The sequence below is a fragment of the Enhydra lutris genome, unplaced genomic scaffold, assembly GCF_002288905.1.
Source record: "Enhydra lutris kenyoni isolate GAN:26980312 unplaced genomic scaffold, ASM228890v2 scaffoldscaffold1, whole genome shotgun sequence".
Classification (NCBI taxonomy): domain Eukaryota; kingdom Metazoa; phylum Chordata; class Mammalia; order Carnivora; family Mustelidae; genus Enhydra; species Enhydra lutris.
Genome location: NW_019154085.1, coordinates 24,131,573 through 24,147,939, shown reverse-complemented (window position 1 = coordinate 24,147,939; position 16,367 = coordinate 24,131,573). Strand labels below are relative to the sequence as shown.

Genomic DNA, 16,367 nt, shown 5'->3' with positions numbered 1-16,367 from the left:
TAAGTCCTAATACCATTGTAATTTCCTAAAATATCATCTCAATCCAAATTGCTAAATCTAAAAGGATAATATGATCCAACAAGTGCTTAATTGTTAAGAGTATACTTGGTTCCAGATTTCTCGATTGGAATCATTTCACACTTTGGACTGGACAAACATGTAGGTACTATATGTCCTAACATGTCTTCTTAGAAGAAAAAAGGAACTGAGCCACATTAATTTCTCATTTCATTAGTACTGTAAATCAATCATCTACCTACTTTCACAAAAATGTATTTTCTAATACATTTGTAATTATTTCCTATGGACATTTTTATAAAAATCATTCACACAATTTCCAAATTTAATAGGAACACTATTATTTTTCTACCACCAAACTTGCTCTTTTTCCTAAATTGTATTAATGAAAAACTGTTCTCATCATTAAATTTATTAACTTTAGATATGCAACTTGAAGTAATAAAACTGATTTCTTCTATGTACATGGTCTTGGTAGATGAAAACTAAAAAAAGCAGCAAATAAAAATTGCATCACAGGAGGATCAGTAGAAATTACAAATTGCTCCTTATATTTAAAATTAGGATTTAGTCCCAAAACACCATAAACATCTTTCTCTATCTTAGTATTCCCTTTCCATGACATGGAATGGCTTTTAAAATGGCTCAAACATATTTTTATATCCAATTACTTAATAATATTTCTTTAAAGAATGTTAGGCCTCTGAAAACATTCCTGGTGACATTACTGCTATAGTAAAGGAATAAAGACAGCATGCCTGCTGATTTTCATAACCAATAAGTTATTAAAATTTTCATTATAACAAGAAAATCTGTGTTTAGACAGCATTTGAAAATATAATTCTTCTTATTTCTAAATGAAGAAATATTTACAGAAAAAGAATCAATCAGTTGCGTGAGTAGAGAAAGGCAGGCCATTACACACTAGAAGTAAAATAAATAAAGTAGTACTCTTGGTAGGATGTCATAATGCAGGAAATATTACCCTTAATAATTATGCAGAATATATTAGAAAAGTATTTCATTAAAGAGCTTTGTATTATAGAATCCCAGGAGATACTCCATTTTTTTACTTTTGAAAATCACTCAACTTTGAATATTTAGAAAGTGTGTTTAATAAAAACTTCTTTTAAATTGGTTTCTTAATTATGTGAGAAAGAGAAAGAGTGTGTGTGTGTGTAGGTGTGTGTGTTGTACTTCCAGTGGTAGGGATGGGAAAGGTTTCCATCCCTTTCATCCATTTTGCGTAAGCTGAATGACTTCAAGTCCTTGAAGACAGTTAAAAGTGTACATGTTAGCATTCCTATTTATCCACATAATTGTTTACCATTCGGACTGAAAGCAATCAAGAGTTCTGGTCATTCCCATTTTGATTAGGAAATTGCAGAGAAAGTCTTCTATAACTTCAGGTATTAGTTGCTTTGAAGGAAGAACTGTTTTCTGTTCCTGAAATTTAAATGCGCAATTATTTATTTTGAAAATATAAAATCATCACTAAGCTTTGATTATTGGTACAAATAAGCTGTTCATTTATTCACTCATTTGTTCATTTTTTCATTTATTTTTGTTGAGGGTTATGCTTCAGGAACTATTTTAATCACTAGGGATAAAGCAGTAATGAATTTACACACTAGATGAATTTCAGTCTTCATACCTAATAGTCAAGTGGATGGAGAAAAAAAATGAATAACTACATTAAAAATATACAATATGGCAGATGGCACTAAATGCCTGGCAGAAAAAAAGCAGAGGAATGAAGGGAAGGAGAGCCAAAGGTAGGGCAGATGTGTGTGTGGAGCTGGGCTGCTATATATGTAGGGTGATGAAGAAAGATTTCACGGATAAAGTGGAATCTGAGCATAAATCTAGAGGAAGATCGAGTCATGTTTCAATTATAGCGTCAGCAAATACAAAGACTCTGAGGCAAGAGTGTGACTAGATTATCTAAAGAACAATGAGGACAGCTTGTCCTTTCAATAGCATATAAAACATTAAAAAAGAGAAAAAAGTATGGGCCTTTTAATTATTTCTATTATTATCATTATAAAAAGAAATATAATGAATGTTGGTGCCTTGAGCTTTAGAAACACGATGCTACAGAAGAAATTATGTGCTAGTGAGTGGCTTATCCTACCATTTCATAACAGAAGTAAGTCTATCAACTATATCGGGGTTGGCTACCTATGTAAAGTTTATTAGAACACAGCAATGCCCATTTGTTTACATATTGTCTACAGCTGCTTTCATACAACAAGAGAGAAGTGTGTTGCAACAGACACCTTACGGCCTTCAAAATCTAAAATATTTACTATATGACCCCAGAGAACAAGTTTGCAGACCCCTGAACTAGAAAAGTAGAGATATTTCAGCAAGTGAGATATGAAATTAGGACAGCCATAAAACTACCACAAGTCAATATATAAAATAAGTCAAATACCGGGTAGATACTTAAAAATATCAAAGCATCACTGTCTCTAGAGTGCCTTCATTTTCTTCACATTGGCAAGAACTTACCAATGTAACAGCTGATTATTTAGACAGATCTATTTTCAAATATACAGAAACTTAACAGCAGACTTTCTTTCCTCCTTCCCCTTCTTAACATGGTAATGGTCGCATACCAGGTAAATGTTATATACCTGGTAATAGTTACACAGAAATTCAGTGAGGAAAGAATCTCTGTTGCCCCAAAAAGTTCTTTTCAAAAGTGCTACACATGGGTGCCTGGGTGGCTCAGCAGATTAAAGCCTCTGCCTTCAGCTCAAGTGGTGATTCCAGGGTCCTGGGATCGAGCCCCTCATCGGGTTCTCTGCTTAGCGGGGAGCCTGCTTCCCTTCCTCTCTCTCTGCCTGCCTCTCTGCCTACTTGTGATCTCTGTCAAATAAATAAATAAAATCTTTAAAAAAAAAAAAGTGCTACACATAATTTAATGCTGATCTTAATTACTAGTAGCTACCACATTCAAAACAATGATCAGCTAAAGCAAATTTAGGAGGCTACAGAAACTTCCTGACAAATGACTAGGGTTTTAAAATGAAATTTTTAACACTCAAGAAGGATAATTTGTAATATCTTCCCCAAGGTCATTTTATTTTAAAGATTTTTATTGATTTATTTGTCAGGAGAGGGATGCAGAGAGAGAAAGGCAGGCAGAGAGAGAAGCAGGTTCCCCACTTAGCAAAGAGCCCAATGTAGGACTTGATCCTAAGACCTTGGGATCATGATCTGAGCCAAAGGCAGATGCTTAACTGACTGAGCCACCAAGGCGTCCCTCCTAAGATCATCTTAAAGATATTATATAAGAAGGTTGATTATGTGCAGAACCTTGCCTCAACATGGAAGATGCCAGGGTGGCAGAATACAGCATCTCTGCCTGCAAGTCTGCATTATGGTGGAGGATTATACATAATTGCTGGATAAAGGTATAATATGGCCAGAAGTAAATATTCATTACACAATAATAAATGTTACCTTGGCATTTCTGGTCAATAAATTTGAATATGATATTTAGAATGAGATGGATGATACTTGAAGGAATTGGGAATACAGAAGGAAAAGAAGAGAGGACTATATGTTTTTTCTTATTTTTTAATGTGTTACAAAACACATTTTAGCATCCGTATCCAATACCAAATTCTGTACATTAGTGTTAAAAATCTTTGGTTTAACATCCAGTGATATTAAACAGGCAGAGTTCTGAAGGAAGGTGTCATTTTTGTGAGGTTATGCAAGAATAACCATGATGTAGAAAATTACAATCCAAAAAAGAATAAATATGACTACTTACTTAAAGTGAAGGTACAATGATAAAAACATAGAAGAGAAAAAGGTGTAACAAGTGATAGGACAGCATTTAGTATGTAAAACTTAAGTTTATCCAGTAAAACTTAGTCTCACTGCTAAACTATAGACTGTACTCAAACTACACAAACAACAGGTTTTGTTCAATTCTCACCAAAATCTGAGTATCTGTAGCCTGTTCTTGGACCATCTGAATTGCTTTTGCCAGATCTTCCTCACCTTCTGGAATGCTAAAATTGTCATCTGGTATCTAAATCAAAGAGAAAGAGAATAGGAAGAGCAATCAGGAACCTAAAAATACCTTACTTCATTTCAGAAATAATTTTTCTCACAAAACAATGGATCAAAAAAAAAATACACCTTATGTAAGACACCGTGTCAGGCTGAAGTTCTGTGACAAATGGATAACTTACAAGCAGGACATAACTCAATGTCACCTTTGATAAACTCGAGATCAGCATATGGGCATTCACTCTTATATATAAGGATAAACGGAGTCTAACAACTGTGCTGAGAAAAAATTTAAGGCCGCTTCTTTTTCTCAACTCACTAGCAACTACCAATGTCTAGTTTATTAAAAAAAAAAAAATAGAACTCACTGCCTAGATGCTAAGTTCTTGGAAGAATGTAATTGACTGTAATTATGATATTAATGATGGTTAACACTTAGCACATGCTTCTTATGTGTTGATCAGTTCTGTCTTTCATATGAAACCTTCAGTAATTTCATGTGGCACGTATTCATATTATCTTTATTTTACTAATAGTAATAAAAAGTTTATCTACTGATTGTTCTTTTACTCGCCCAGGCCACGAACTGCCGGGCTTGCTTTCACAGTTGTACTTACAACATCTGTCATCTAGGAGCAACTCAATGTGCCAACTCTCGGAAATAATGATAGGTCCCATCTGAACAGTGAATTAAAGAGAAGATGTGAGACAGGAACTACACTATACAGAATTATAATATATATAAGCTGAAGGGAAGCATGGGATCTGAGCCACAGCCAGTAGTGGGACTCTGGGAAACCCATCCAAGAGCAGAATGGATATTAGGGAATGCATGCTGGGCAGAGATGACAGTCTGTAGTAAGGATCCACAAAGCAAGGGAGAAGAAGCTAACTTTGAAGCACAAGTACCAGGAAAACCGAAAGAGAGAGATGCATTAACCAATCCAAACTTTCAAACAGAACTTCTACCCTTCACTCTTAAATAGGTGGTATTAGGTAATTCAGCGAAAAACCAGCATCTCTTAAGGAAAACAAAAAATTATAAAATAAAATGAATGTTTCATAAGAATGACTAGTGAATTTACAGGCTAAATACCTAAAATGAAAAAATTACCTCTTCATATTCATAATCATCTTCAGATGCTTCAGTTATGGTGACCTCTGAAATCTTGTCAAGTGTCAATCTCAAAATATATGAAAAAATTATTTATTAAAATTGATTTGATGTTAAAATTTAGTATCAGATCCAGTTATCTTACCAAGTTGGTAAATGTAATTTAAACTGTTTTTTAAAATTTCTCTTCCCCGTACAACCTACGAATACATTTTGAAACAAAGTATTTTTCATTATTATTTTAAATTATTGTTCTACATAACCCAAACCTATGAAAAACTACCTTTCCATATTTCTATTTACTATCTAATGATTTCCAATTCAAGTCTAAGGCTTACAAAAATGTACATAATAAGATAATATAAATTAGAAAGAGATAAGAAAAATGATGGACAGGAAAACTATAGCAGTAAATTTTTTAAATCTATCTCAAACTAACTTAATTTCCCAGAGCTCCTGAGTCACTCACAGTGTACTCTGACTTCTTTATTTAAAGTACTATGAATTTTTCAGAAGCACACCTATATTTAAATATAAGTAAAAAACGTATTTCAATATTTTCATAATAAAAGTTACTTTAATCTCTTCTTTATTACCTCAATTTTAAAATTAAATTTTGTACTCAGGAAAGGAAGCCTAATTTTTAAGCAAATATAAACTATACAGTAATCCTAATTCAGTACTTCATAAATTATCAAGAAATTAACATTACCCAACTTTTGTATCAACACAGACGGGACTGGAAGAGATTATGCTGAGTGAAATAAGTCAAGCAGAGAGAGTCAAGTATCATATGGTTTCACTTACTTGTGGAGCATAAAAAATAACATGGAGGACATTGGGAGATGGAGAGGAGAAGTGAGTTGGGGGAAATCGGAGGGGGAGACAAACCATGAGACACTGTGGACTCTGAGAAACAAACTGAGGGTTTTGGAGGGGAGTGGGGTGGGGGATTGGGTGAGCCTGGTGGTGGGTATTAGGGAGGGCACATATTGCATGGAGCACTGGGTGTGGTGCATAAACAATGAATTTTGGAACACTGAAAAGAAATAAAATTAAATTAAGTGATATTAAAAAAAAGAAATAAACATTAAAATATCAGGGAAATGACCCTAATAAAAAATTCTAACAGCACTGTTCTAAGACTTTCAAAAATTACAAGTTACTTTAATTACAAATGATAATTTCAAGATAATATTTAATTTTGAAAGAAATCACAACATACACCAATAACGTTATTTTGTTTACATTTTTTCCTAATGTATACATGTGATTATGCCAAGTTCAAAATGTATGAAATTAAGCTTTTTAACATACAGTAATGGTTATGAAAATCAAAGATGAGATTAGCCTAGTTTTCATCCTGCTACTGGTTATGAGAAATCATCTTCCAAGAGCTAGCTAAAAGTGTATAAAACACCTGAAGCTACTTGTAGTAAGAATTGGTATCATTTACAAAGTATTTAACAGAAGCCAAGCCCTGTCCTTAAGGGCTTTACATGATGAATCAACTCCTTTCGTCTTCATCCTACCTACAAGCTATTTTCATCTCCATTTTGTAGATCAAGACTTACAGACACAAGGTCACACAGCTAGGACCTAACACAGCTGGGAATTAGCCCCGGAAGTTAGGTTTCACTACACTATACTTAAACCTCTCATTATTCCATGTTCATTTTCTATATTACGTAAACACTTGAAGTGTTTGCCAATTATCTTACACATAGTTCTAAACTTCTAAAAGATAAGTTATGCAGTCTTTAGTTACTCAGATCCATCATAAGCTGTAAGTCTTCACTGTTTGCTTTACCCACTTGAGGACGCACTTAAACCTAGTTCAGTTATGACCAATCCTTAGGAACCTGACACTGTCAAACAAGAATGTATCTCCCCAAAAAATGGTGAAAAGTGATGTAGGCTCAAAAAAAACAACTAGTTAATTCACTAATTAAACAACTAATTAAATGACTAATTAAAAACTAGATTTTTAATTAAATTAAATTAATCTAATTTAGTAGATTAGTAGATTAAAATACTACAGAAATAAAAAGCTGCATAAAGTTGCATACAGCTGATCCTGTAATTTTGAACTTACCCGTACTGGGTACCAGGACTGACGTACATACTATATTAGTTATCTACTGCTATGGAACAGTTTTCAATAGCACTGACCTCACTCTCCTTTAATCCCTTGCCAGCAGCATTCTTAAAGACCATGAGACTTCCACTAATAGTCTGTTCAAGGTATTTTAGCTTTCACTAACATCCTACTTAAAGAACTTCCAACATCTGTCCTATATTCAGTTCCAGGGCCACTCTAATACTTTAAAGTATTTCTTATGTTGGAATCCCACTTTCAGGTACCAAAATCTGTACTTTTTATTATTGCTACATAACCAGCTCCCCAAAACTTAAGGCCTAACAATAAGCATCCATTATCTCATAGTATCATGGTCAAGAATTCAGTAGTGACTTAGCTTGTGTATTTTGATTTGGGGTCTCTCATGAGGCCTCAGTCAAGAAGGCAGCCAAGGCTGCTGTCTTCTGAAGGCTCAGCTGAGGCAACAGTATTCATTTCAAAGATGGCTCTAACTTTGCTGGCTGAAGGCTTCAATTCTTCCCCATGTGGGTCTCTCTGTAAGCTTCTTAAGCATTCTCAAGGTATAGTGGCTAGCTACCTCCAGAATAAGAAATACAAGAAAACAAAGTAGAAGCCACAATACCTTTTATGACCAAGCCTCAGAAGTCACACATCATCATTTACTCACTATCCTATCGGTTACATAAGTCAACCCTATTCAATACATAAGGGAACTATACAGGAGTATGAGGACCAGGATGCGGAGATCACTGGGCATCATTCTGAAAGCTGGCTATCATAATACCTTAAGAGGTGTCAAGAGTATGAAAGGAGTTAACATATGTAAAGCATTTAGAGTGGTGCCTGGCTTCTAGTTAATGCTATGCAAGTATTTGTTATTGTTTTCCTCTTCTAGAAAGAGAGGAGGACCTGTGGAAAAGTCGCATAAGTCTTTCATGGCCCAGTTCTCCCATGCATTAAGATAAATGGATTAAAAAAATACATTCTAAATCTTCCTCCTTTCTAAATTTATATTTTCTGACACATTTTCACTTAATTAGATAAAATTTCCTGAGGTTCAGCTACAGGAAATCAATCCCCTTTTTTATGGAAAAGAATGTCCTCTTCTGAATGACAATTACTAAAACTTGATTTTGTAAGAATCACTTGTCTTTAAGTCTCCAGAAAAGCAAAGCCATCCTTCATCACTGATCATAACATAATAAATTTCACAAGAAGTAAACATTCTAAAATCATTTGGATAGACTCAAATTGTAAATAAGCCAACTGATAAGATTAATGTGAAGATGAAACATCAAAGCATAGGTTGTTAATGGCAATATACAGAAGAAAAAAGTGATTTGTCCTCAAAGATTTGGAATTATCAAACTTGCCACATTGCTACCTAGAAAATACTCGAGGCAACAGCTTTCAAACCCTAATAATACATTGTTTCCCCAAAATCAAGAAGAATGAAAAAATATCATTTTATAAACCTTAAAAAGTATTGTCATATGGATCACTATCATATTTATCCTAATAACAATCCTGTGAGATTGAGTAACACAGATACAGTCATTTCTAAATTTAAAAAAAAGAAAGAAAGAAAATGAATCAGGGAGATTAAGAAATTTGACAAAAATCATATACCTACTAGTGATAGAGACATGTTTCCTGAATAAAAAGACCAGGAATTTTCTACAATATCGTATTTCTACAGTTTCTACATGTTTCTACAGTGACACAAAAAGAATGTGCAATTTCTATCAAAATCCTAAGCAATGAGCTCTCACTTATTTTCCAAACTGTGAAGTGTTATATTACCAACAGCTAAATCAAATCATTTAAATAGCTCAACTTGAAGACCCTGAAGGAGGGAGAGGTATAAAAGAGCTATAGGGCTGCAGACCGAAAGATAAAATCAGCCAAGGGCAATAGATTAATGAGACAAAAGGTCAGGAAGAGGACAAACATCCAAAATAGAAACCACTATTTTCCTTGATTGGTATTTTCAGTATCCACAAAAATGATTTGTAGAGAAAAATCTTCCCAGGAGCAACTGATTTGAAATGTGATGTTGCAGTGTTACTGAAGAAATAAATGTACTTTGGCAAGTATGTTTGTATGCATCTGTCTATCTGGCTTAGCTGGCCAGTAACACATGGACAAATGCACAAATGAATTCCCAAATGACTGTGCGGCAGTTTACAAATAAGCATACAGTAAAAAAAATATAAAAATAAGTAAATATGAAAAGTAAAAGAGAACGAGAAAGAAGAGAAATAAGACAAAGGTAAAGCTGCAGTACCTGCCATAAAGTCTCATGAATTTGGTCAAACCTAAACCACAGGTTTGACCCAAAGCTTCCCAGCAGTCAGAGTAAAGAGGGCAATGTAATTAGATACCAATTCAGTATCCATCCAATGAAAACAGATGAGTTTCTCAGCAGATGTACACCAATTTCTGGCTCTGAAGCCTGAGAGAAATTGCACTCTTCGGTTATCATAAAAAGAACACTGTGGATGGTACAGATATTGATTTTCTTGGCCCTTGGGACAGCCAGAAAGACTGAGTGAAGCGAGATATGATGAAACACCATGTGTAAAAAAGGTTAGAAAGCACTGCTTTAGAAACAGTGTTGCCAGGATAGGAATAAGCAATTGACCAAGAATTGCCTGAATGATAAAAACCCTTTACTCTGGTTCTACTTTTACTGAACAACTTTCTTGTGTAATCTAATCTCTTAAATGATCCTATTCTCCAGGAAATGTCCATACAATGAAGCTGGTCACAGTTCTCAGGCAAGTGATTTTTTTTTTTTTCCATTGCAGAATAAGCCAGAATTCTGGCTTACCATCAGTTTCCTAATGCCAACCTGTTTCTGAGTCCTTACAAAACTCCCTTCTTATTATCTGCCTAGTATTCCTTCAAAGAACATTGTTGAACTCCATTTCCAAAATTCATTTTTTCTGTCCTTTCTATTTCCTTCAGATGTAGTTAATGCCTTTCTGTCTGTTCGAGGTCAACTTGACATTTAAAATTGGGCCTGGTTTTCTAGTCTGCTCTTGCCCAGGGTAGAGTCTGTGATTCCCCTTCCTCCCTGACCTGCAGACACAGCCCATAGCACCACCCACTTTCTAGAGTCAGAGTCTACACTCAGACCAAGGGTTTCACTCCACATGTCCACTCGTTTTGGAAGAAATTTAGTAGGACTTGTGATTTTGCATACTATGAATCAGTTCCCTGGTACTTGGTCACCATGGGTGAACTAACTGGTTGTTTCTGCACTAGCAGAATTTGTACCAGATCCTTACCTTGTAGATCCTATCAGAAAATAGGCCAATATACATCCACACTGAAATTGCCAGGAAACCCTAAATCCATCACAGCACTACAGAAGACACAACTGCAAGAAGCCTCAGAAAAACATTTCAGCTGGGGTAATGGAGAAGAGCTTGAGGTCACAGTTGATACAATGGGGTCACAAACAAGGTTCTGCAAATGGACTACAGCCAGAAAGCTATGAACAATTTTCAGATGTGAGCACCATACAAACTTCCTCACACACTGGTCTCTTCCATTGGGGCACTGGAGGTAGCGATCACTGCCAGCCACAGCATCTTTATAAAGAACTGGAGTGAAACATATAGCTAATTATATTTTACATGATTTCCCAAAGCTACTATAGAGAGAAATTGCTTTGTAATTTTTGCCATCACTGCAGAGCCAATGTACACAGAGGCAATCTAAAATCTAGCCTGGATCCTCGATGATCAACATTTTACTTACTAAATTGAAATAAAAGTACTGTAAATAGCAAACATCATAGTCATGGTCTACTTTCTTAGGAATGCCAGTTTCAATAATGTAAGTTAACTGAATAATATATACCAAAGATGGCAAATAACTGGCACACTTGCTTCCACTTCGCCCATTGTTGTTTGCTTCCAACAGTCTTTCCCACTAAGGCTTCAGGAGATCTCAGAACACTTATTAACACAACACACCAGAAAGCCACTACTGATTCAACAGACTAGGCAAGAGTGGAAATTTACTGACTACTCCTGCCCCAGACACCACTGCCATCTTCTGCCTCAGAAGCTGAAAAATAACTTTTTTTCAAAATATAAGTCTCTTTGTTCTCATGGTGGGTGGTGGTTTAAGTTTTTCCAACTTCTAAGCCAGGAGATCCAAGGATATGAGCTCTACATATTATACCTCTTATCTGAAAATGTAAAGGCCAGTAGTAAAGAAACTGGCCTACAGCTTTTTTACTTCAATTATATTCCTTAGACCAACAGCACCTGCAGCACCTGGGAGCTTATTAGCAATGCAGAATCTCAACCCTGACTGGGACTTACTGAATTAGAGTCCTTTTTTTAAAGATCCATATTCTTTGAATCATATGCGCATTAAAGTTTGCCCAGACTAGAGGACACACAACAAAATACAATTCTTTTCAAATAGCTTATGATTTTCATGCAGGTAAAATTTGGCACGACGGGTTTAGTAACATGTTTTTTGGTCTAGAGTCTACAAACTGTCTATCCTTTTATTTGAATATATGTAGGGTGCAACTAAGCACCCAGGGGAAAATTCGTTTTTCCAATGATAGTAAGAAAGAGATGACTTGAGTACATAATGATTTTTAAGGCTTTTAAAAATATCTTCTCACTCAATACTATAAACATTCCAGAGAAGTAACATAACAGAAGGGAAAAATAACTAAATGTTAAAAATAATAGAATTTTAATTAATTAATTAATTAAATTTTAATTAAACAAAGTGATCAGTGAACATTACTATTGCAATGAAAGATTGTCTATGGATGTCATTTAAGAAAACAAGCATGAATCTTATTACATGGGGTATCTAAGTATGATGACCGTATTTCAGGTGACTAGTTTAGTAGAATCTTTAATTTTGCATTTTCATAAACAGTTGACTTCAGGACTGCATTCAGAGTTGATTAGCTTCAAAGGACTGGCTTAAACTCACTCAACCCTCAGAAATTGCTGTTGGGGGCAAAGGAGACCTTTTCAGTGGCCAGCAAACATGTCCATGATCTAACTAGTGAAATTCTCAGTGTTGGAATGCCTTGAAAGATAAAATAACCAAAATCTAGTTAAGGGAGCAGACAATCAGTGCAAAGGGAGGTACACTTTGGGGGGGTTCACTTTCCTAGAGTCCATGTATTCCATTATTCTTCCTTGAACAAGACTTTCAACAAGTAGCAACAAAATCAATTATTAGCTTTCTTAGTACAGTAATTCCAGCCTGCATCTGCAGTTGGATTGAGCATTCCCAAATGTCCACAGCCACATATTAACTGCAGTTCCCACTGTAACTGAAAACCTTACCCAAGAGTACTCATTTCTAACACAGAATTCATTGTCAAAGACAGCCAACCTCTACATGCACCTGATCCTTTACAAAGCACATACTTAAAACCTAGCCTTGTAGGGCACCTGTGTGGCTCAGTGAGTTAAAGCCTCTGCCTTCAACCCTGGTCATAATCCCAGGGTCCTGGGATCAAGCCCCACATCAGGATCTCTGCTCAGCAGGAAGCCTGCTTCCCCAGACTCTCTCTCTGCCTGCCTCTCTGCCTACTTGTGATCTCTGTCAAATAAACAAATAAAATCTTAAAAAAAAAAAAAACTTGCCTTACATTTTACAATGTTGCAAATATCTTTCTAATGAAGAGTTCTCCAGAGAACTCATACTCTGTAAACAGATTTCTTAAAAGCTCTGGAGATAGCTAAAAAAGGAACTAGGTGCATGTGTGTTTGTATCTTGCCTTGTGGAAGTTTAAAAAAATAAAAGCAGTGATATCCTGAACTGCTCAGAAGAGAAACAGATAACTCCTACCTTTACAGGTATTAGATTACAAAGAAGGGGTGTTGCAGGGTTAAGAATTATTTTTCCTCAACACAGTCTCTGAACTCATAATGGAACCTTTACTAATGAAGCCATTCTCCTCATAGTGGATCCTGGCTATTTCTGGTTTGGGCCCTATTAATCTGTACATGTTCTTTATGTTTAAATGTTTAACACCAAAGAAAAGGGTAACTTCCTAGAGAATTAGAGTCAGTATCTTGCAAAGACTTAATATTGATATTTTGTTGTCTAGTGTTCTGCGGAGCATCTGTTCAGTCATAAATAAGGGAAGCCCAAGACCAAATGCAGTAGATTAAAAGTGATTAAGTATATGTACAAAGTAGAGAACATCAGATTTCTGATTCATTTGTGCATATTATAACTTTTATTTATCTACTGTGATAGTTCAATTAAATTACCTGAGAGCTAAAGACTTTAAACTCAGAAAGTCTCACTTCAGCAACTATCACAATTGCCTTAAGAAACAATGTCAAATAACATTATACAGTCAACTCTTAATTATGCATGTTAAGAGAGCCCGGGGAAACAGGGATAATTAGCATTCTAAAGTAATCCTCGAACTTCATTTTAACTAAGAGTTAAAGCCTCTCTCATGACTAAACCTCTTACCTAAACACTGAATGTAGGAAAATTGGCAAAATATGTAGCTTTGCTATCCCTTGACTACCCTTTGGTTGAAACACAAAATATCAGCCAACTAAAGAAAGATGGAAGAAATTCAGAAATTGGATAACAAAATCGTAAAAAGTTAGAGTCGTTCCTATTTACAAATATGATTATTTGGAAAATTCTTTGTAAGACAGGTTTTGTGCAGACTACTATATATTGACAGTTGTGACTCAGCAATCTCTCTGAAAATTAAGTAAACCTAAAAACTATGCTACATTGAAGTCTCACAACTTACAAAAAAGTTAACTCAGTGTGTTTGTCTCAGGTTAACAATTAAACTACGTGTTACAGGAATCATCTTAATGTAAATAAAAACAAGATGCCTGGCTACCGTTCACTAGCAGGGACACTAGATAACTTTACACTTGATGTAAGTTAATTCTGAAAGAATTGTTGACTCATTTCCGAATTTAAAAAGGAATATTACTGGAAAAGGCAGCCGTTTATAGAATTATGAATAGTATATAGCCTCATTTAAGACATTAAGGCACCAACATTTCATTTAAATTGATTTTTCAAACTTATATTCCTACAAAAATGACTGCCTTAAATAAAATACTACGTATTATCTTTGGTCTTTGCAACTAAGTTCTTCAAAGCTCCCCGAAGTACCAATGTGTACAGAGCCTGAGTCAGGACAGGTGAAACAGTTTGCCAAAGCCCACAAAATGTTATCACTGTTAGATCTCTGAAGTCTTGAATTAAAGCTGGGGCATTCACAGTTGGACAAAAAATAAGGTAGATTTTAGAGTTTCCTTGATATCTTTACGAATAAAACAGATAATCATCTCTCTCCTACCTGCCTGAAAAAAAAAAGGTATCTTTTCCTCATAACTCTCCGATCTCTCCAGTACAATTAAGTCTATATGCCCAGACAATGTGAGCTCAAAAGCCATCCCAAGAAATAGTGAACCTAATTATTCACATATTGCTATTCCATTTTTCTCGTATTTCCACTGTTAATTGTTCATCACTATCTGATTTCTTCCTAACATCTCTGAGCCTCTCAGCTTACCAGTCATCATTTAGTTGCTTTAAAATAAAAATGCAATAATTGTATTAAATAGCCTAAACTACCTAGGAAGTTGACGCTTACAAAACAAATCATTTAAGCATTGGACAACTGAAGTATTTACAGAATCACAGGTTGAATGCTCAGAGCTTCAGCTCATTAAAGCCCAGAGGCAGAGGTCTTCCCCGGTTTCCTAACTTTCCTGACTGAACTGATTCACACGATATTCTGAAGGCTGGGGGCTTATTTGAGAAACCCTAAGGAGGGCTGAATCAATTTGATGTACCATCCTAACATAAAACTTCCATCCAAAGTTTGCAGAGTGGTTACTAAGTACAAGATTCCCGAAGGTTCTTCCAACAGGAACACGGTAGCCTAACACTCCTAAAAGGCTAGTCTTTGCGACGGGTAGCTCTCAGGGTAACACGGTGGCGCAGACGCCACCTTGAGGTCCAAGAGGCGTTTTGGCCGGCTGGGCGGCCACAAACCGCAGCGGACGCCCCGGAGGGGAAGCCCGCGCCCTCGCCCGCAAACCCGTTACCAAAGGGAGTGCCTGAGGCAGCGCCTACACGTAAGGATACGCTCCAGGTAGTAGGCGCCCTCGGCGGCCACCGCCTCCGCGGTGTCCCCAGCAGCCGTGAAGTCCATGCCCAACGCTTCCTCCAGCACCCGCAGGGCGGACTCGGGCATCCCTTGCTTAGCAGCCATAGGAGGCGCTCCCGGGCCCCGCCCCCGGACAGCCTCGCGTCTCCCCGAGACCAAAAACCAAGACGCTTGCCCACAAGCGCACGCAGCTCTCGCGATAGTCTGACACTCTCACTGCTCCCACCAGGCTAGCTCTGCGCTCTGAAGGGCTGCTCAGCCCTAAAGCGTTGTTGCCCTCTGACCTGCACTGGTTACCACGGCAACGTTGTTGCCTAGTTACCCTGGAACGCAGTTCCTGGAGTGGATGAGAGGAGGAGCAAGAAACAGTTGGCTTGGATTACATACATTTTCTTACAGACCCAGCTTTTTTTTTTTTCTTTTTTTTCTCCCCGTTTCGACCCTAGCGTTTCTTTCTCGCTTCATTTTCTTCCCTAAGTTTCCTTTCTCCTGATTCTTACATACCCATCATATCAGCCCCTTAATTTTATGTGTGGAGACCCTCAATTGTCCCTAGGGAAGACTCCTGAAAAAAAGAAAGAACCAGGGTACCAGGAGGAAAAAAAAAGAGAGAGAGAGAGAGAGAAATCATTATTGAGAGACTGACTCAGCAGCACTAACCTCAGTCGCTTAGCAATAAAGACCTAGGGTAGTCAGTCACCTTAATCAATTTCCTTCTTGGCATCCTTTAAAATATTTATCTGGACATGTGTTTTGACTTCAATTTCATACACTGGGGCTTGAAAGAGTATTTATAGTGTTGACTTCTGCTAAGAGAAAGACACTTTTATAAGAACTATGAGGTACAGACTGTCTTAACACAATGTGTGATAAATAATACTGGCCCAATCACGCGCACTCCTTTTGCAATGACAGACTCTTCAGGTTTGTATTGTGTATAT

At 36.4% G+C, this 16,367-nt stretch overlaps 1 protein-coding gene across 1 annotated transcript in view; it reads right to left on the bottom strand.

Annotated features, from left to right (window-relative positions):
- The window catches only part of LOC111143396 (sperm associated antigen 16), a 1,010,144-nt gene extending 994,613 nt beyond the window's left edge, over positions 1-15,531 (bottom strand). The window contains exons 1-4 of the mRNA XM_022497105.1: positions 15,405-15,531; positions 5,165-5,211; positions 3,974-4,069; positions 1,346-1,464 (exon numbers count right to left, since the gene is read on the bottom strand). Of these exons, the coding sequence (XP_022352813.1) occupies positions 1,346-1,464; positions 3,974-4,069; positions 5,165-5,211; positions 15,405-15,531 (389 nt within the window). The remainder of the gene's footprint in view (positions 1-1,345; positions 1,465-3,973; positions 4,070-5,164; positions 5,212-15,404) is intronic.
- Positions 15,532-16,367: the final 836 nt, after the last annotated feature.